Source organism: Pygocentrus nattereri, chromosome 6, assembly GCF_015220715.1.
Source record: "Pygocentrus nattereri isolate fPygNat1 chromosome 6, fPygNat1.pri, whole genome shotgun sequence".
Lineage (NCBI taxonomy): Eukaryota > Metazoa > Chordata > Actinopteri > Characiformes > Serrasalmidae > Pygocentrus > Pygocentrus nattereri.
In genome coordinates this window covers 1,628,904-1,649,989 of record NC_051216.1, presented here as the reverse complement: position 1 = coordinate 1,649,989, position 21,086 = coordinate 1,628,904, and the positions used below count along the sequence as shown (strand labels likewise).

The 21,086-nt window shown below is 45.0% G+C and overlaps 1 protein-coding gene across 2 annotated transcripts in view; it reads left to right on the top strand.

Moving 5' to 3' along the window:
* Positions 1 to 8,120: 8,120 nt before the first annotated feature.
* Positions 8,121 to 21,086, top strand: part of si:dkey-230p4.1 (trichohyalin) — a 43,170-nt gene continuing 30,204 nt past the window's right edge. For both annotated transcript variants that reach the window (XM_037538957.1, XM_037538956.1), the window contains exons 1-13: positions 8,121 to 8,261; positions 9,642 to 9,795; positions 10,091 to 10,222; positions 10,694 to 10,771; positions 11,170 to 11,240; positions 12,027 to 12,192; positions 14,130 to 14,236; positions 14,613 to 14,807; positions 15,536 to 15,728; positions 17,737 to 17,868; positions 18,750 to 18,898; positions 19,167 to 19,316; positions 19,721 to 19,877. In XM_037538957.1, the coding sequence (XP_037394854.1) occupies positions 9,655 to 9,795; positions 10,091 to 10,222; positions 10,694 to 10,771; positions 11,170 to 11,240; positions 12,027 to 12,192; positions 14,130 to 14,236; positions 14,613 to 14,807; positions 15,536 to 15,728; positions 17,737 to 17,868; positions 18,750 to 18,898; positions 19,167 to 19,316; positions 19,721 to 19,877 (1,671 nt within the window). In that variant the 5' untranslated portion in view covers positions 8,121 to 8,261; positions 9,642 to 9,654. The remainder of the gene's footprint in view (positions 8,262 to 9,641; positions 9,796 to 10,090; positions 10,223 to 10,693; positions 10,772 to 11,169; positions 11,241 to 12,026; positions 12,193 to 14,129; positions 14,237 to 14,612; positions 14,808 to 15,535; positions 15,729 to 17,736; positions 17,869 to 18,749; positions 18,899 to 19,166; positions 19,317 to 19,720; positions 19,878 to 21,086) is intronic.

The window sequence follows — 21,086 nt, the reverse complement described above, 5'->3', positions numbered from 1 at the left end:
TGTCACTCTAAGGATGGGAAGAGTAATCAATTAGTGTTTTGTGACACCTATTCCACTTTGTTAAACTAAGCATTCTAAATTTAACTGGTCATTTAACTGGTTATAATGAGCATCATTTTCTAGGTTCCCTGTGCATTATAATTTTTCCTACCATACTCACCCCAAATATTTCATCAGCAATTTGTTGCTTAGCAAGAAGCTGTTGAAGGGATTGTAGTATTGGGACATACTGAAATGTCTTCCCCTCTTTTGAATCAAGAATGTATTCAACAGGTTCAACAACACTGACATCATCCTTATAAAATGTCTTGCGTTGATACGCAGTGCTTAGGACACCACCTTTCCCAATGGCTGTGTATAACGGGTGCAATGCACTAACACTGGCAATGTCTTTAAGGACTGACTTCTCAACAACAAGATTATGTTTCTCAAACACTTCCTGTAGCTTATTTTCTGAAAGCGGGGCAGATGCAGACGTTAACAGATAAAGCAGCTCTTCTAGAAACTCATCGATTGCTGTGGCTGGGACATGAACAAAATGCTCCAGTTTCAACAATATCGCAGCTAAATTCTCCACAATAGTTCCAATCAAGTCACAACGTTCATCAAAATGTGCATCTCCTATCTCAGAATCATCGTCTTGCCTCTCTTCAATGTCAATGTCAGACTCCTGATCTTTTTGAGTGGTTGCAACTACACCCAATTTAAAATCCCTTAGTGTATGTGGGTTGTGCTTCTGTTTTTGTGGGACTTAAAAGTTCCATACACATTTATCTGAAAATCACAACCAGAAAACTTACAAAACACAGTTTCTCTTCTCTTTAGATGTGTATTTATAAGAGCCAAAGAATCCCTTTCAGAAGATAGCTCGGCACAAATTACAACTAAAGGCGGTCAACTGAGCTTCCTCTGGACCAGAATGTGTCGCATGCATTCGACTGAAATGAATCAAAAGAGCGTTCCATGTTTTAAACCCGCAGGGACAGTTTAAATAAGTGCAAGCGTACCGCTGGCTCCCACCATAATGCCTGGAATGTTTCAGTAAATGAGACCTGGATGGCACTGAAACTCCACAGGCTTTACATTCCCACGTTTCTTCAACGTTTCACAGTTCGGGGTGTCCAGTCAGTTCTTTCTCGTTAATCAATATAAAGGAAAAAGTTATTTACCACTGAAACGTGACAATCCCACACCAGTTATAGCCTCTCAAACACCTGCAAACAGAAGAAAAACAAGAAATGAGCCACCGTGTCTCTGGAGTCATGTTCTTAAACAGTTAAAATAACAGAAAACTGATCTCCCCGTGATTTTAAATTACATGTTACATATCAAGGTCATCGTGTGCTCAGCCTTCTTTCTTATCGGAGTGAAACTGCTTTGTGTTTAAAAGCGCCAAGAGGAAAATCAAGGAGTGATCTTAAGACTTTATCTACTTAACTTCTTATCTACTGAACAAGCACAGTACGTCCAGTGTTTGGACAAAGTGGCTGTACTTGCAATATACCACACGGTTTTAGTTCCACAGCTAACGGTCACGATCTAAAGACGTTAAGACGCGCTAGCCAGCTAACGCTAATATAGCGCTAGCATTAACAAGGTAGTGACCTTATTACTCAACACTGACTGCATATTCAGTAACTCTGAGCCGCGAACCCACTAAACATGTCCCGGGCACCTCCAACCTGCCATAGGAGGGAGTCAAATTAGGGTCTTTAATGGTGACGAGAAAAAAAATATATCGCAAATATAAGATCAGCATTTCGCATTTTCCCTTCCTCTTTTGTTTCTGCGATTCTTTCCCTCTTTTGCGTTTCTTTCTTTTCTTTGTGCATCACTGCTTTTCTTTGCTTCTCGCATTTTCATCGTTTTTTTTCGCGCTTCTCTCTTTTCTCTGCTCCGGTTTTACCCTGTGTGTGGGGGCGGGGAAAGAGGTGTGGCCAAGAGCGAAAGGCGTGCCGTGAACGTTCCGCGTCATCAGTTGGAGCCACCGTCACACAGCGCGGCAATTCGGTTTACTGGTATCCTGGCAGTGGCGGCACGGTGGCGTGGTGGGTAGCGCTGTCGCCTCACAGCAAGGAGGGCCTGGGTTCGATTCCCCGGCTGGGTGACCGGGGTCCTCTCTGTGTGGAGTTTGCATGTTCTCCCCGTGTCTGCGTGGGGTTCCTCCGGTTTCCTCCCACAGTCCAAAGACATGCAGTCAGGTCGATTGGACATGCTAAATTGCCCCTAGGTGTGAGTGTCTGTGTGTCTGCCCTGCGATGGACTGGCGGCCCATCCAGGGTGTATCCTGCCTTCCGCCTGAAGACTGCTGGGATAGGCTCCAGCACCCCCCGCGACCCTGACGGAGAAGCGGCTTAGAAAATGGATGGATGGATGGATGGATGGTATCCTGGCAGCCGGTCGCCCAGCTGGACCACAGCTATTTACACTCTATAGACTGATGGTAATAATCGACCTGTGCTGGGCGTGGTGGAGGAGGAGGGACAGGAGGAGGAGGAGGGGGTGGGAGGGGTTGTCTCGGTTGCTGGACCTGACCTCCCTGTTGACCGAGGCTTTGGGTCAGCTAATGTATAAGAGTCTGAGTGGCCGGAGTGACATCAGGATGCTCTTTCTGCTGAATATAAAGGCCGTTAACAGCGTGTTATACAGAGTGAGGTCAGCCCAGCTCGCTCCATGACTAACAGCCAACTACCTCCACATGCACGGCCTGAATTATGGTCCTGAATTAAAAGTCGTCATTTAACATTTCTAGAAGATGTAAAAGCAGCTGCCGCCAGCCCCGCCCACTGCTCAGACTAACGAGGTTAGCTCGTAATTAACCTACTAGAGTTCATTAGCTCACTTTACCGTTTACCAAGATAACATGTTTAAAGAACCACGGTCTGGGATCCAGCGCTGGACGCCGTGGGAACCATTTGGCTCTATAGTGGAACTGGTATCCATGGTTACCATGTTAGCTAGCTGGCCTACTCTTCTCACAGCCCTGATCACACGGCACAGTTTAGTCAGTGAAAACAAATCCAGCCGAATGAGATAAAATGTCTATAACAGTCGATTATTACCATCAGTCTATAGAGTGTATATAGCTGTGGTCCAGCTGGGCGACCGGCTGCCATGATACCAGTAAACCGAACGCCTTTCGCTCTTGGCCACGCCTCTTTCCCCGCCTTTCGCTCGTGGCCCCGCCTCTTTCCCCGCCCCCACACAGAGGGTAAAACCGGAGCAGAGAAAAGAGAGAAGCGCGAAAAATATGATGAACGGAAAATGCGAGACGCAAAGAAAAGCAGCGCGACGCGCAAACAAGAGAAAGAAACGCAGAAGAGGGAAAGAATCGCAGAAACAAAAGAGGAAGGGAAAATGCGAAATGCTGATCTTATATTTGCGATATATTTTTTTTCTCGTCACCATTAAAGACCCTAATTTGACTCCATACATCCGGATTATATTTAAGATATTAAAAATATTCGAGACAAAGCCAGAAGAACGATAGCCTGCTAGCTAGCTAAGCTAACGCTACCGTATAGCCCGTTAGCACTAAGTTAGCTAGAGTTTGAATGAAAGTTGCTACACATGTTTAAAACAAGTACAAGTACGAAACACGGCCCAGTTGGTGTGGATTTACACAAACAAACGTGGATTTTTAAATATTTGGCATTAACCCACCTGAGACGCCATTAAAACCAAAATGTTCGCGCCCTTTCCATTGCGTCATATCCGGCTTCATCGAGTAGGTTTGCGTTAAGTTATGAGTACAATACAGAGTCAAGTATGATGAAAAGCATGTTTACTTCAGTTAAAGAAACACTATGCGTTCATGTTTAGATGCAAAACATAATTACCATGAGTCATACCAGCATCTTTTAGTTATGTAAAACCAACAGCCATTCAAAACCCCTTTTTTGAGTGTAATAGAAATGAATGTTACGACTATAGAATTAATGAGATCAAATTCACCACAATATCAAACATATTAAATGCTGAAATGAAAACTTTCTTTTGTAAATATTTGCCCATTTTGAATTTGATGCCAACAACACGTTCCAGTAAAGTTGGGACGGGTCTGTTCACCGCTGAGTCCATCACCTCGTCTTTAACAGCTCTGTCAGTGTTTGGGAACTGAGGAGACGCTGCTGCAGCTCTGACAGTGAGATGTTTCCTGTTCTTGTCTGATTCAGGATTTCAGCTGATCGTCAGTTTCAGGGGCTCATTTGTCATATTTTTCTTTTCATAATGTACCAAATGTTCTCAGTAGTGACCGGTCTGGACTGCAGGCAGGTCAGTTTAGTGCCCAGACTCTTTTAATACGGAGCAGTGCTGCTGTAATACATGCAGAATGTGGTTTGACGTCGTCTTGTGGTTTGACGTTGGTCCAGTGTTCCACGACCAGGGCGGAAGCCGCACTGCTCCTCCTGAATCCGAGGTTCGACTATGAGCCGGACTCTCTTCTCCAGTACCCTGCATAGACCTTATCAGGGAGGCTGAGGAGTGTGATTCCCCTGTAGTTGGAACACACCCTCCGGTCCCCCTTTTTAAAAAGAGGCACCACCACCCCAGTCTGCCAATCCAGTGGCACCGCCCCCGATGTCCACGCAATGTTGAAAAGGCGTGTCAGCCAAGACAGCCCCACAACATCCAGAGCCTTGAGGAACTCAGGGCGGATCTCATCCACCCCTGGAGCCTTGCCACCAAGGAGCTTCTTAACTACCTTAGCGACTTCGGCCTCAGTAATGGACAAGCCTATTCCCGTTCATCAGTTCATAAACATAATGACATTCTTCAGTACGCTCACTGATTATTATGTAACTCATCCACTAAAAAGTTACAGATATATGACTGTGTTAAATTAGACACATTAACCCAGAGCTGCCCAGCACTAATTAACCTTCAGTGAAAGGTGCATGTTATACAGTGATGCCACATGGACAAACTGTACAGTTTATAGTTATACTGTACTGTGATTTTCACGGATGTTATTCAGTGATGTTCTCCTTGCCACTGTTGCCCCTGGCTTGCCCACCAGGGGGTTTCTGTACATTCTTACAGTCCTGTTGAAACTTTGTCTTTTCCGAAATTCTGTAAAGCTGCTTTGTGACAACATCCGTTGTAAAAAGCGCTACAAATAAATTTGATTTGATTTGATTTGATTTGATGTTTTACAGTTTTGTTCAGTGATGTTATACAATGATATTAGTAAGTTAGTCAATTTTATTTATATAGCACATTTAAAACCAAAGTGCTTTACAATCAAACTCAAAAAGGATGTCTCATACATTTCATACATACAGTGTGCAGGCCTCAGTCTACAGTTTAACATATCATACAGTGAAGTTCAGTGTTTTTATAGTTACGTTATAGTAATGTAGATGATATACAGTGATGTCACGCTGTAATTTTATACAATCATGTATAGTGATGTATGGTGATGTTCAGTGAGGTTGTACAGTGATATTGTACATCAGCCTTGCACACTAATGACCTACAGAAATGTCTGTGCAGTGATGTTGTGCATATATATTGTACAGTATTGTTGTACAGTGATGTCATGCAGTGATGTACAGTGATGTTTTGCAGTGATGTCATGCAGTGATGATGTATGGTGTTGTTGTGCAGTGATGTTGCCCATTGATGACCTACAGACATGAACTGTACAGTGAAGTCCAGCAGAGTGAGTCTGATTCAGTGAGTACTCTTGCGCTGGAAGGTCATCCGGGTGGACAGTCGCGAGCGTCCTCGGCGTCTCCGTTTGCGTCGGATTCGAGCCGTAACTTTCTGCTTCTCGCTGTCCAGAGTCAGTAGACTGCGCAGGAAGTTAATGGACAGGTAGAGCGACAGGTAGGTGAGGAACAGGTAACACGACCACAGGATCAACATCTCCCACAACAAATAATCAGCTTTAAATAAATTAATTAATAACACCTGCTATGCATTTTTAATCTGACGTCATAGATACATAGACACAATGGCTAAAAACAAACAAACAAAAAACAACCAAATATTTAAATGAATTAAATAAACAAGGGCACCTTACACCATGGTTAAACAAACAAACAGACAAACAAACAAATAAATATCAACATTCACATGAGCTGCAAATTTGTTACCTGGACATGAACAAACAAACAGGTCAATAATAAGTCAAACTGACAAAGGACTATTTACCATGGATGAATAAATAAATAAGTACACAAATAAACAGGCAAATCACACTGATAGCACACTTTCTACCCAGACACCATGGATGGATAAATAAATAAATGAATGAATGAACTAATTAATTAATTAATAACACCGGTGTGTCCTTTTCTCCTGGACGTGCAGCCAAAATCTGATCCAGATCTTCAGCACATTAAATTCTGCTCTCAGGACTTTTCTCTCCAAGTTAAACCAGCTACAGAGAACCACAGCTCAGAACCGCAGAATGCCAGATGGTCAGAGTCGTCTACGGAGAACCTCCTCTGACTCCTGTGAGGTGATGAACTGGTCTCTCTCTCTCAGCATTACTCTCACTGTCTTTATTCACTCTCCTCTAAACCTCAACACTCTGTCATAAGCAGCTTAAACCAGATTAGACTGACCCCCCAACACGTCATCACCTACAGTCATCACTGTAAGGGCACCTGGAGATCACACTCATATCACTGATACACATTAATATTAATGATTTGGATTAAATTCTAACCTCAATCGCTTTGAAACACACCCTAACCCTTAACTCTAACTCGAGTTCTATCTCGATAGAACACTATTATAGTGAACAGAAACGGTCCCTTAATCACTGTTCCCTACACTGGATCTCGATAGAACACTATTATAGTGAACAGAAACGGTCCCTTAATCACTGTTCCCTACACTGGATCTCAATAGAACACTATTATAGTGAACAGAAACGGTCCCTTAATCACTGTTCCCTACACTGGATCTCAATAGAACACTATTATAGTGAACAGAAACGGTCCCTTAATCACTGTTCCCTACACTGGATCTCGATAGAACACTATTATAGTGAACAGAAACGGTCCCTTAATCACTGTTCCCTACACTGGATCTCGATAGAACACTATTATAGTGAACAGAAACGGTCCCTTAATCACTGTTCCCTACACTGGATCTCGATAGAACACTATTATAGTGAACAGAAACGGTCCCTTAATCACTGTTCCCTACACTGGATCTCAATAGAACACTATTATAGTGAACAGAAACGGTCCCTTAATCACTGTTCCCTACACTGGATCTCAATAGAACACTATTATAGTGAACAGAAACGGTCCCTTAATCACTGTTCCCTACACTGGATCTCAATAGAACACTATTATAGTGAACAGAAACGGTCCCTTAATCACTGTTCCCTACACTGGATCTCGATAGAACACTATTATAGTGAACAGAAACGGTCCCTTAATCACTGTTCCCTACACTGGATCTCAATAGAACACTATTATAGTGAACAGAAACGGTCCCTTAATCACTGTTCCCTACACTGGATCTCAATAGAACACTATTATAGTGAACAGAAACGGTCCCTTAATCACTGTTCCCTACACTGGATCTCAATAGAACACTATTATAGTGAACAGAAACGGTCCCTTAATCACTGTTCCCTACACTGGATCTCAATAGAACACTATTATAGTGAACAGAAACGGTCCCTTAATCACTGTTCCCTACACTGGATCTCGATAGAACACTATTATAGTGAACAGAAACGGTCCCTTAATCACTGTTCCCTACACTGGATCTCGATAGAACACTATTATAGTGAACAGACACGGTCCCTTAATCACTGTTCCCTACACTGGATCTCAATAGAACACTATTATAGTGAACAGAAACGGTCCCTTAATCACTGTTCCCTACACTGGAGCACAACAGAACACTCTAAAGCAGAAGAGCTGAAGACTCTAAAGCAGAAGAGCTGAAGACTCTAAAGCAGAAGAGCTGAAGACACTAAAGCAGAAGAGCTGAAGACTCTAAATCAGAAGAGCTGAAGATTCTAAAGCCAAACTAATGAAGGGGCAGTGTGATGAGCGCGTGTCCGCCTCCGTCCAGCAGGCGGCGCCAGGGCTGTCCTGATCCCAGCAGAGAGGCTTCCCGCGCTGTTCTTTCACAATAAGAGTCCCACCAAGCTCGACTTCCACGGTTTAACAGCGCCGTGCGGGATTAATGCGCCGCTATCGGGCGGATCGATAAACGGGCCGGTTATTAAACCGAACTGATGGGTTTGATGGGGTTCACAGGGCGGAGTCTGCGGGCTGGCTGAGGTAAACACCGTAACACCGCGCCGGACTGGACACTAAGTTAGCGCAGATGCTAATGTTTATGTTCTTCTTTTAAAGTTATTATTATTGTTATTATTTTTATTATTGCTGTAAATATTTAATTCATATTAGTCCCAGTATAACCAGTACAAACTGTCTCTGAAATCCAGTGAACCTGGATCGACTCAACTCGATTCAGCTTCGTGTTCGAATTTTCCCGTTCCACCTTAAATGCTCCACCTTAACTGTTGCAGCAGTCACATAAAAAGTTACAGACTGGAAGTGGTGCACCGTTTAAGGTGGAACGGGCGAGTTGGACTAGGAAGCCGAACTCCAGCCCCGTCTACGAGTTTTACAGTGGTTAGTCCTGTGAGAATAAACAGCGTCAGTAGGAATAAAGAAAGAAAGCGGTACTGCAGTTTCCCGAGTTACAGCGGAGAAATGGCTATAGACTATTAATGAAGTGTTATACAGCGTTATAGACGTGTTTATAGCGAGAAGTAGAGGGTTAGACCGTCAGACTGAGTTTTGGACTATGGTTGCTATGGTATCTCTGGTAGTTGTCAGGGTATTTCTTTGTGGTTGCTATGGTATCTCTGGTAGTTGTCAGGGTGTTTCTTTGTGGTTGCTATGGTATCTCTGGTAGTTGTCAGGGTGTTTCTTTGTGGTTGCTATGGTATCTCTGGTAGTTGTCAGGGTGTTTCTTTGTGGTTGCTGTGGTATCTCTGGTAGGTGCTAGGCTGTTTCTTGGTGGTTGCTATGGTGTTTCTTTGTGGTTGCTGTGGTATCTCTGGTAGCTGTCATGGTTGCTATGGTATCTCTGGTAGTTGTGAGGATGTTTCTTTGTGGTTGCTAGGGAGTTTCATTGTGGTTGCTATGGTATCTCTGGTAATTGTCAGGGTGTTTCTTTGTGGTTGCTAGTGCACTTCCTTGTGATAGCCTTGGTATGTAGATGCTAGGGTGTTTCTTTGTGGTTGCTATGGTATTTCTGGTGGTTGCTAGAGTGTTTCTTTGTGGTTGCTATGGTGTTGGAGTTGGTTGCTTGGGCATGGTTAGGTTGTCGCTACTATATATTTGGTACATGGTTGCTGTGGTGTCTTAGGTGGTTGCTAGGGTCCTGCTTGAGATGCCAGAATGTAACCGGAAAACTAGAGAACAAAACCAGTTCCATGCATATGTGATAGATGCTGGATGTTCTTAGAGGTTCCGCTGCTGTAATTACTGCTAGAAGTCACGCAGTAATTACGTAGTTATCAGAGCTGCTGCATTGGTTCCTCTGCTCGGCTAGTGTTTTGGTTCTTTAACTGCGGTCAGTGTCTCGTCCTCTCATCAAAGACGGCACTGAATCAGACCGGTAACCACTGTTCTGATTTCATTTATCAGCTGATGGTTAGAGATGGAGTCTGAGTTGCTGATTGGCTGGGAGGAGGAGCGTGCGGAGCTGAGGGCGGAGTTATCTCAGCTGGAGGAGGAGCTCGCGGAGAGCCGGGCGGAGAGGGAGGAGCTTCAGTCCCGGACGCAGGCGCTGACTGAGCGGGTGAGGAGACTCGGCCGTTATAGTGCAGATGCTCAGTGTCTCTCTTTAAAGCGATTGGTCAGCAGGACAAGACTCCAGACATTCTCCACCAGCCAGGGCTTGTTTCGGGTCTGAAGTCTGGGTCTTCAGCGCTGGAACTGTTTATGTGTCACAGTACAAATCAGAACAAAGCTCATTTACATAACAGTCTTAAAGGCACAACAGCTGTCGTTTTCATTGTTACTGTTATTGTTATTATTATCATTATTATTATTATTATTGCTCTTATTGTTATTAATATTAATGTTGTGTGTAGCTGTCTCGGACTGTGGACCCGTCAGTGTCTGTGCTGATGGATGGTGATCAGAGGGAGTGGAGGAGGAGAGTGAGAGAGGGACGAGAGAGAGAAGCTCGACAGGCTCTGCTGATCCACAAACTCCAGAACAAGGTAACCATAGTAACACTGTATAAACGCTCTAATACAGCACTGACTGTAATGCAACACCTTTAACAAGCTCTGACCTGTCTGATCTGTCTGTCTGATCTGTCTGTCTGATCTGTCTGTCTGATCTGTCTGTCTGATCTGTGTGTTTGGTCTGATTGGTCTGATCTGTGTGTCTGATCTGTCTGATCTGTGTGTCTGATCTGTCTGATCTGTGTGTCTGATCTGTGTGTCTGATCTGTCTGATCTGTGTGTCTGATTGGTCTGATCTGTGTGTCTGATTGGTCTGATCTGTGTGTCTGATCTGTGTGTCTGATCTGTCTGATCTGTGTGTCTGATCTGTCTGATCTGTGTGTCTGATCTGTGTGTCTGATCTGTGTGTCTGATCTGTCTGATCTGTGTGTCTGATCTGTCTGATTGGTCTGATTGGTCTGATCTGTGTGTCTGATCTGTCTGATCGGTCTGATCTGTGTGCAGGTGCTGGAGTACAGAGCGCGCTGTGAGCGGCTGGAGCAGCAGGTTCAGTCAGAGGAGAGAGAGCGCAGGGCGAGAGAGGTACAGTGTATAACACTGACGTAAAGACTGACTCAGAAACCTGTTTAAACCAGATATTAATAAAAACACAATAAACAAAATAAACTTGCTTCAGTTTCTGAATAGAGATCTTTGTTCTTTGGACTGATTAAAAACTGATGCATGCTTTTATAAAACAGTCACAATTATTCACTGTGTTTGTCGGTTTTTAGAATGTTTTAACTGTTGAGTTATTACACTGTTATTACAGTATGTCGAGTTATTACACTGTTACAGGATATTTCACCTACATTTATCTTTATATCTCAGAATCAGTATGTGATACTTTTGTCACATCGCCCGTCCGTTAAGCCCACCTATAAAGCCCACCCATTAAACCTGCACTATATTTCCGGATGTCTGCTGGTGTGGTTTTACAGAGAGCGTTGCGGGATGAGCACAGCAACACTCTGGAGAGCGCCCTCATCAGGCTGGAGGAGGAACAGCAGAGGTGAGCATGGCCACGTGGTGAGCAGGTAGTTCCCACTGTTTTGGAGTAAATGTGTCGCAAAGTCTGAAAATCAGTGTGGAATATTAAGAATCGTCATATTTTTCAATTACATTTAAAGCACTTTTTAGAGTTTTAATGTAAAATATGATCTTCTGTGTGAACAGCTGTTCAAAGCTGTGTGTACTGGTCATGAACTGCTGAGTTTCTGAGCTCAAAATGAGCTACAGTTGTCACTTAAACAGACACTACTGACACCGTCACTACTGACACCGTCACTACTGACACAGTCACTACTGAGAGTTACTACTGACACTGTCACTACTGAAAGACACTACTTAAACAACCACTACTGACACATTCACTACTGACACATTCACTACTGACACATTCACTATTGACACATTCACTACTGACACCGTCACTACTGAGAGTTGCTGCTGACACTGTCACTACTGAAAGACACTACTTAAACAACCACTACTGAAACATTCAATACTGACACAGTCACTACTGAGTTACTACTGACACAGTCACTACTGACACAGACACTGCTGAAACATTTAGTAATGTTTGGTTAGTTATGATTGATTAGAAATGTTCAATCATTATTTTTAATAAAATAGTCATAATTAAGGTTTAGAGTCACTCAGAGTAAAAGGATTTTAGTCTAAAGTCCAAGATCAGTTAAAAGACCCAGATGAGTTTCAGAACCAGTTTAGCAGGATCATCTGTATCTCAGGCATTACTGCTGAAATGAAACGAGTGTAATCGGTGTTGTGTGTTCAGGAGTGTAGCGCTGGTGGAGGTGAACGCTTTACTGCGCTCTCAGCTCGGCCAATCAGCAGAGGCCAACCAAACCCTGCAGGATGACCTCAGGAAGCTGACAGCTGATTGGTCTAAGGCAGTGGAGGAGGCGGGGCAAAGGGAGATTGACTGGCACAAAGAGAAAGAGGTACACAGTAGCTGAGTGTGCTATGATACTATTAGGATGTAGTATTATCACTATTATTAGTATTATTGCTATTATGAGTGATATTAACACCTCACTTTCATTCAACACCTGAATTTTCTCGCTGTTACGTAGGAATTAATCAGGAAAAGCTAAACCTGCGCAGGAGTTTATGATAAGTCAGCAGTGCCGATGCTCTCTGTACAAACCCAGTTCTATAAAGTTCAGAACAGTACAAAAAAAGTGGTTTATCTCCACCCATTCAGCTACAGCGGTTTAGCTCCACCCATTCAGCTACAGCGGTTTAGTTCCACCCATTCAGCTACAGCGGTTTAGCTCCACCCATTCAGCTACAGCGGTTTAGTTCCACCCATTCAGCTACAGCGGTTTAGCTCCACCCATTCAGCTACAGCGGTTTAGCTCCACCCATTCAGCTACAGCGGTTTAGTTCCACCCATTCAGCTACAGCGGTTTAGCTCCACCCATTCAGCTACAGCGGTTTAGCTCCACCCATTCAGCTACAGCGGTTTAGCTCCACCCATTCAGCTACAGCGGTTTAGTTCCACCCATTCAGCTACAGCGGTTTAGCTCCACCCATTCAGCTACAGCGGTTTAGCTCCACCCATTCAGCTACAGCGGTTTAGCTCCACCCATTCAGCTACAGCGGTTTAGCTCCACCGTTCAGCTACAGCGGTTTAGCTCCACCCATTCAGCTACAGCGGTTTAGCTCCACTGTTCAGCTACAGCAGTTTAGCACCACCCATTTAGCTACAGCAGTTTAGCTCCAGCCATTCAGCTACAGCGGTTTAGCTCCACCCATTCAGCTACAGCGGTTTAGCTCCACCGTACAGCTACAGCAGTTTAGCACCACCCATTTAGCTACAGCGGTTTAGCTCCACCCATTCAGCTACAGCGGTTTAGCTCCACCGTTCAGCTACAGCAGTTTAGCACCACCCATTTAGCTACAGCAGTTTAGCTCCAGCCATTCAGCTACAGCGGTTTAGCTCCAGCCATTCAGCTACAGCGATTTAGCTCCAGCCATTCAGCTACAGCAGTTTAGCTCCACCCATTCAGCTACAGCAGTTTAGCTCCAGCCATTCAGCTACAGCAGTTTAGCTCCACCCATTCAGCTACAGCGGTTTAGCTCCAGCCATTCAGCTACAGCAGTTTAGCTGTGATGTTGTGATGTGATGGTGTGATTGTGTGGAGTGATAAAGATATGTTGTGATGGTGTGATGGAGTGATAATGCGATGTTGTGATTTTGTGATGGTGTGATGATGCGATGTTGTGATGGTGTGATGGAGTGATGGAGTGATAATGCAATGTTGTGATGGTGTGGTGGAGTGATAATGAGATGTTGTGATGGTGTGATAATGCGATGTTGTGATGGAGTGATAATGCGATGGTGTGGTGGAGTGATAATGAGATGTTGTGATGGTGTGATGGAGTGATAATGCGATGGTGTGGTGGAGTGATAATGAGATGTTGTGATGGTGTGATGGAGTGATAATGAGATGTGATGGAGTGATAATGAGATGTTGTGATGTTGTGATGATGTGATGGAGTGATAATGAGATGTGATGGAGTGATAATGAGATGTTGTGATGGTGTGATGGTGTGATGTTGTGATGGTGTGGTGGAGTGATAATGAGATGTTGTGATGGAGTGATGTGATGTTGAGATGTTGTGATGGTGTGATGGTTTGATGGAGTGATAATGAGATGGTGTGATGTTGTGATGGTGTAATGTAGTGATGGTGTGATGTTGTGATGTTGAGATGTTGTGATGGTTTGATGGAGTGATAATGAGATGGTGTGATGTTGTGATGGTGTAATGTAGTGATGGTGTGATGTTGTGATGTTGAGATGTTGTGATGGTTTGATGGAGTGATAATGAGATGTTGTGATGTTGTGATGGTGTGATGGTGTTTGTGTTCCAGGCTCTGGTTGGCTGTGTATCTGCAGAGCGGTCCAGGCTGATGATGCTGTGGGGTAAAGCCGTGTCTCTGAGGCGACAGTGCCACGCTGTGAAAACCGCCACCGACAAGTGAGGAATTCTAGAACCTCTGAAATCGCAGCTCTTTAACTCGGTGCTTCAGTAAAACTCTACAGCTCTTTGGTCTTCATCTCTTTAATCTGATCTGGTACTGTAAAGCTTTATCTCCTGTGTGTAACGAACTCTGTGCTGAAAGCAGCATGAAGACCCCGCTCTGTAAATAAAGATCATTAGTACTGAATGACATACGTGGCTCCACCCTGTGCGGCGCGTTTACGGCTGTGGTTATTTAAGGGCTTTATGATGTCGTGTAAACTGAAAGTTTATCAGAATGGCCGGAATGGCTCTAAATCTCTGGGGGTGACCGGCTGTTGATGGTTTGCATTGGACATTACTGAATCTGTGATTGGTTGTTTGTGCTGTGCAGGGACTTGTGGGAATTGAGGGCAGAGTTTTCCCGTCTGTCGTCTTCGTTTTTCTCTCTGTGTGTTCCTCCGGCGGTCTCTCGTCCAGCTCCACTGTCCTCCTCCACGGAGCCCATGACTCTGGAGGAACTGGACCACGAAATGTCCAGCACTAACCAGGATGTCCAGGAAGGTCACGCGCAGGAGCTGAGGGACAGGTCAGTGTAATATTTCAGCAAAGAGCTTTTTTATTAAAAATAATAAAAATAAACCATCTCTCGGAAAACCGATATTCCTCACTTTTTAAAATAGGAGATTTTAACGTGGTATATAAACGATGTTAACGCCCGTTCGCTCCGCAGTACATACAGTCCAGACTACAGCTGTTTAGCCCCACCCATTCAGCCTACAGCAGGTTAGCCCCACCCATTCAGCCTACAGATCTTAAATGTGCCCCAGATGTAGTGATTTTTAAATCCAGGTTAAAAACGTCTCGTTATCAGGATCTGAGATTAGCTCTTTATTGTCCATCCAGCCAGGGCTGCTGGTTGACTGCTTGTCGTGAGTGAACGGCTAGACTTTTTCTCACCCACCATCTACAGCGTAGAAGACACACAGCGCCACCTAGTGCACTGAAGTAGAAACTGTTTAAAGGCTTTGCTCCCTGATAAGTCAGTATACTAGTTGTCTATTGACTTATCAGGATTCAGATAAGAATCAATATTGTCGTTATTGTTTGTGCAGAATCAGGTTTATTTAAGATAAACATGTCACACTGCCACACTAAACAGGACGATTCAAACTACTAGAACAGAGACTGTTAGCAAATACTGAAGAGAAAAATACACAGAAAGCAGAGGAATAAAGGAGTGAATCAGTTCTGCTGTGTTTGGTGAAGATAAGCTGTTATGATGCGTATTTTAAGGTGAGTATTGTTGTTTTTCAGGATTGATGAGTTAACGCTGACTGTAAAAGCTCTGGAGAGTGAGAGACAGAGGCAGGAGGAGGAGAGAGAGAGGAGACAAAGGTATCAGGAGGAGGAGCGAAAGAGGAGGTTGAGGGATGAGGAGGAGGAGAGAGAGAAACACAGAGAGACGGAGAGAAACCTGGAATCAGTCCAGCAGGCCGTCAGAAAGCTGGTGAGTTACTGAGATCCAGCAGAATTGAACACAACAGCCCCGAGAGCGGAAACACATCAGTTATTATCACTATTATATTCACTTCACTGACACTGAAGCTCGTGGTTCAGTTTTAGGGATGAACGGTGTTAATTCTGCACTAATACATGCTATATTGATCTGCTTCTGCTGATATAAACATGAAAAATGTGTAAAAGCAAAAATGCTGTGACCAGAAGAAACACATTGTCGATTATATTTTCACTCATATCTACAAAGCCATGCGTCATCAATACTGGCTGCTATTATCGGCCAACCGGTGTAGCTCTAGTGTGTTAATATACACTGTATTTCCAAAGGTTTTCACTCCCCCATCCAGATCAGTGAATCCAGGTGTTCCAGTCACTTCCATGGCCACAGGTGTATAAAGCCAAGCCCCTCGGCCTGCAGACTGCTTCTACAGACATTAGTGAAAGAATGGGTCACTCTCAGGAGCTCAGTGAGTTCCAGCGTGGTACCGTGATCGGACGCCACCTGTGCAGCAAGTCCAGTCGTGAAATTTCCTCACTACTAAATATTCCACAGTCCACTGTCAGTGGGATTATAACACTATGTGGGATATAAGTGGAAGCGATTGAGAATGACAGCAGCTCAGCCATGAAGTGGTCGGCCACGTAAAATGACAGAGCGGTCAGCGGATGCTGAGGGGCATAGTGCGCAGAGGTCATCAACTTTCTGCAGAGTCAATCACTACAGACCTCCAAACTTCATGTGGCCTTCAGATCAGCTCAAGAACAGCGTAGAGAGCTTCATGGAATGGGTTTCCATGGCCGAGCAGCTGCATCCAAGCCTTACATCACCAAGCGCAATGCAAAGCGTGGAATGCAGTGGAGTAAAGCGCCGCCACTGGACTCTAGGGCAGTGGAGACGTGTTCTCTGGAGTGACCAATCACGCTTCTCTGTCTGGGAATCCGATGGACGAGTCTGGGTTTGGCGGTTGCCAGGAGACGGTACTTGTCTGACTGCATTGTGCCGAGTGTAAAGTTTGGTGGAGGGGGGATCATGGTGTGGGGGTGTTTTTCAGGAGTTGGGCTCGGCCCCTTAGTTCCAGTGAAAGGAACTCTTAAAGCTTCAGCACCAAGAGATTTTGGACAATTTCACGCTCCCAACTTTGTGGGAACAGTTTGGGGACGGTCCCTTCCTGCTCCAACATGACTGCGCACCAGTGCACAAAGCAGGTCCATAAAGACGTGGATGAGCCAGTTTGGTGTGGAAGAACTTGAATGGCCTGCACAGAGTCCTGACCTCAACCCCATAGAACACCTTTGGGATGAATTAGAGCGGAGACTGTGAGCCAGACCTTCTCGTCCAACATCAGTGTCTGCCCTCACAAATGTGCTTCTGGAAGAACGGTCAGAAATTCCCATAAACACTCCTGACCCTTGTGGAAAGCCTTCCCAGAAGAGCTGAAGCTGTTATAGCTGCAAATGGTGGACCGACATCATATTAAACCCTATGGATTAAGAATGGGATGTCGCTCAAGTTCATATTGTGAAGGCAGATGAGGAAATATAGTGTAGTTGTAGATAACAGTGTGTGAGTCCACATAATAAAGTCTATTAGAGGTACTGAACATCTCCACAGTTGTTGGAAGAACCCTTGAAGTACAGAATCTTCATCTAAACTGTTTAAGTGGGTTTAGAAAGAAATTTGTTCTAAAGAACGTTTGGAGAACGAGGCCCAAAGGTTCTATATCCAACCACAAGCACTCAAAGAACCATTTACATGATTAAATGTTTTTTTGCTTGATCAAATGGTTCGTGTAGTATGTGGTTCTATATAACACCAAAAAGTGTTCTCCTATTGTGACAGGCTTGACATCTTAACAACAGAAGAACCCTTTTGGTGCTATATAGAGCCAACACATTCTCCATCAATCTAAAGAAGAATTTTTTTTTAACCTCTTTATTGAAGCAGTCGAATGTTCTGACTGGTGCTCATGTTCTCCGGGTTCTTCTTGCATGTCCAGTACAGGGTGCTCGGTTCCCAGAAGATGGAACGACAGTCCAGTGTGAGTGACCTGTCTGATGGTCTGCCTGCTCTGCTGACCATCATTGCTCGGGCTGAGAGCGCTCTCCATTGCAAACACCAGGAACTGCAGGTGTGTCCACCAAAGCTTCATTAGTAGACTTTAATTAGATGAGTTCTAATTAAAAATCTAATTATAACTGGCACCATAAAGGCTTTTACTGTGTTAAATATATACTGAGAGATTTTTAAATAACACCATGAATATGAAGAAGACTGAGGTCCTGGCAGCTGGACTGATGGAGAAGATGAGTTTATTAACGTTAGAGGATCCAGAACCCAGAAAATACAGCATAGATCAGCTCTCAGAGGAACAAGGATGAAGGAGCTCAAAAAGGTCTTTAAATGCAACAATGTGTCTACAAACAAAGTTCTGAGCTGTCCTGGCTGTGGTTCTCTGGGGTTCTGTGTGGATGTGAAAGCTGGACAGTTAGCAAGCAAGACAGAAGATCATAGATGCCTTTGAACTTTGGTGCTGGAGAAGAACAAAACAAATGGATCCCAAACCAATCAGGCCTCTCCTCTCGCTCAGAGCCCGAGAACCAAACTGAGGCTTTTACTCTGGACACATTCTGAGAAGAACTGGTTGGAAAAGTGGAAAAGAGGATGACCAGCTACAAGACGGACGGAGACAGTCGGAGGAATCATGAATCAGCTGTTCAGAAGCTTGAAGACCCAAACAGAATAATAATAATAATAATAATAATAAAATCTTCATGAATGCCAACTGTGTGTAATGTTTGTGTGTGTGTGTGTTTGTGTGTGTGTGTGTGTGTTTGTGTTTGTGTGTGTGTGTGTGTGTGTGTGTGTATATTGATTGTGTGTTTGTGTGTATATTGTCTGTGTGTGTTTGTGTGTGTATGGTTTGTGTGTGTGTATTGTTTCTGTGTGTGTATTGTTTGTGTGTGTGTGTGTGTGTGTGTGTGTGTGTGTGTGTGTGTGTGTGTGTGTTAGGAGGCTGAGGGGACGGTGCGCAGGATGAAGCTGGAGACGCAGTCACTGGACCAGCGAATCACAGAGCTGGAGAGAGAGAGGGCGGAGTTAGAGGATCAGCTCAGAGACAGGGAGGCGGAGTTACAGCGCACACACACTCAACTCAACAGGTGAGATGAACACTTGACCTTCAGCTTAAAGGGCCTGTGTCCTGCATTTACCCCTGTTATTGTTCATTCTTAGACTGTTACACACAAACTGCTGCAACTGCTGTAGGCTGAGTGGGTGGAGCTAAACTGCTGTAGGCTAAATGGGGGGGCTAGATTGCTGTAGGCTGAGTGGGCGTGGCTAAAGTGCTCTTATTATTGTAAGTGTTTAATGAAGTATTTGTGTGTTAATGTGTGTGTGCGCGGGTGTGTGTGCGTGTGTGTGTGTTAGTGAGAGGGACAGTGCAGTGGCTCTACAGAAGCAGCTGGAGGAGTCCGAGCAGCGTGAGGAGGATCTGAGGAGAGACAATGAGCGACTGATTGAGAGGAGAGAGCGAGAGGAGGAGGAGAGGAGTGAGCTGGAGAGAGAGAGACAGAGGCGGTAATGAGCTCCATCAGTTCGTTACGCTGTAATTTGATACACCAGCTGGTCACTTCTTGTATCTATACTCACTGTCCACTTACCAGCGTAACACACACTAACACACCCCACCACGTCAGTGTTACTGCAGTGCTGAGAATGACCCACCACCCAAATAGTACCTGCTCTGTGAGGGTCCATGGGGGTCCTGACCACTGAAGAACAGGGTAACAGAGTATCAGAGAAACAGATGGACTACAGTCTGTAACTGTAGAACTACAGAGTGGAGCTATACGGTCAGTGGAGCTGATGGAGTGGACAGTGAGCGTAACAGGGAGGTGGGTTTAATGAAGTGGCTGGTCAGTGTCAGAACCCAGTCAGTCAGAACTCAGAAGGCTTTCATGTTGTTGTTGTTTGTGTTTCAGTGTGGAGGCGGAGCTCCTGGAGAACGCCCAGCTGTGCGAGAGAGAGAGCCGCAGTCGTGTGGAGCTGCACGGCCTGCAGGGGGTGCTGGAGCGAGAGCGGATGGACAGATCGAGGGCTGAGAGAGAGTCGGAGGAGAATAAGGACGCTCTGCTGAAGGTAAATGTGGAGCAGGAAGTAGAAAACGGCTCATTAGCATTTGGCTATGATACTAAACACAGCAAGACCCTCCGGCAGCGCCGGCGACGGCAGCTGGGCTATCCATCCATCCATCCATCCATTTTCTAAGCCGCTTCTCCGTCAGGGTCGCGGGGGGGTGCTGGAGCCTATCCCAGCGGTCATCGGGTGGAAGGCAGGATACACCCTGGACAGGTCGCCAGTCCATCGCAGGGCATCTGGGCTGGGCCAGCTCTCCGCTTACGTGCAGTTTCTTTGTGTTTTTGAGTAATTTGTCGTTTCATCTACTGATTGTCCACCAATGTGCCGGGCTAACGTTGTGTACGATCGACAAACACTGCTGGACATTGGAAAACGGTGTACGGACGTAACACTCAACCTGCCGTTTCTCGACCCCACGCTGCCCGCTGTTCGCTCCAGAGCCCCCGAGGCGAACGCTACGGCGCCTCTGACTGGAAGACTGCATTTACTGCACTGCAGTTCACCAGCACATTTCTGTCTATACACCTGATACACTGAATATCTGACTGTGCACTAACTGTCTATACGTCCAACACACCTGTAACACCTGCCTACACACATCCTGTCTACGGTCGACACCTGAACCTACTGACCGCTCATTCTGTCCGTCTTACTGTCTTCTGTCTCTGCCCTGTTTACTACGCATCTTTTATTACTGCACTGGAAAAGTCGCCCCATAGTGTTTCATTATACTGAACTACCCTGTATTGTATAATGACAATAAAGTTGAATTGAATGGAATTGAAGACCCAGAACATCTCGGATTCTCCCTGACTCGGACATCACACCGTCCAGATCTGACACGTTAGTCTGACTGTGAATGTGAGCCTTTCGTGTCCAGAGATGAAACATTAAACATCTCCGAGCTCAGATCTGAAGACGTTTCACTGTCCGGCTAAACAGGGAGTTTTAAAGCCACGCTGTGGGGGATGTGGGGATTTGGAGGCTGTGAGAGAATCAGAGAGAACTCGGCGTAAACTCGGTCCGTCTCTGACTCTCTGACTCTCTGAGGCTGTGAGAGAATCAGAGAGAACTCTGCGTAAACTCGGTCCGACTCTGACTCTCTGAGGCTGTGAGAGAATCAGAGAGAACTCGGCGTAAACTCTGTCTGTCTCTGACTCTCTGACTCTCTGAGGCTGTGAGAGAATCAGAGAGAACTCGGCGTAAACT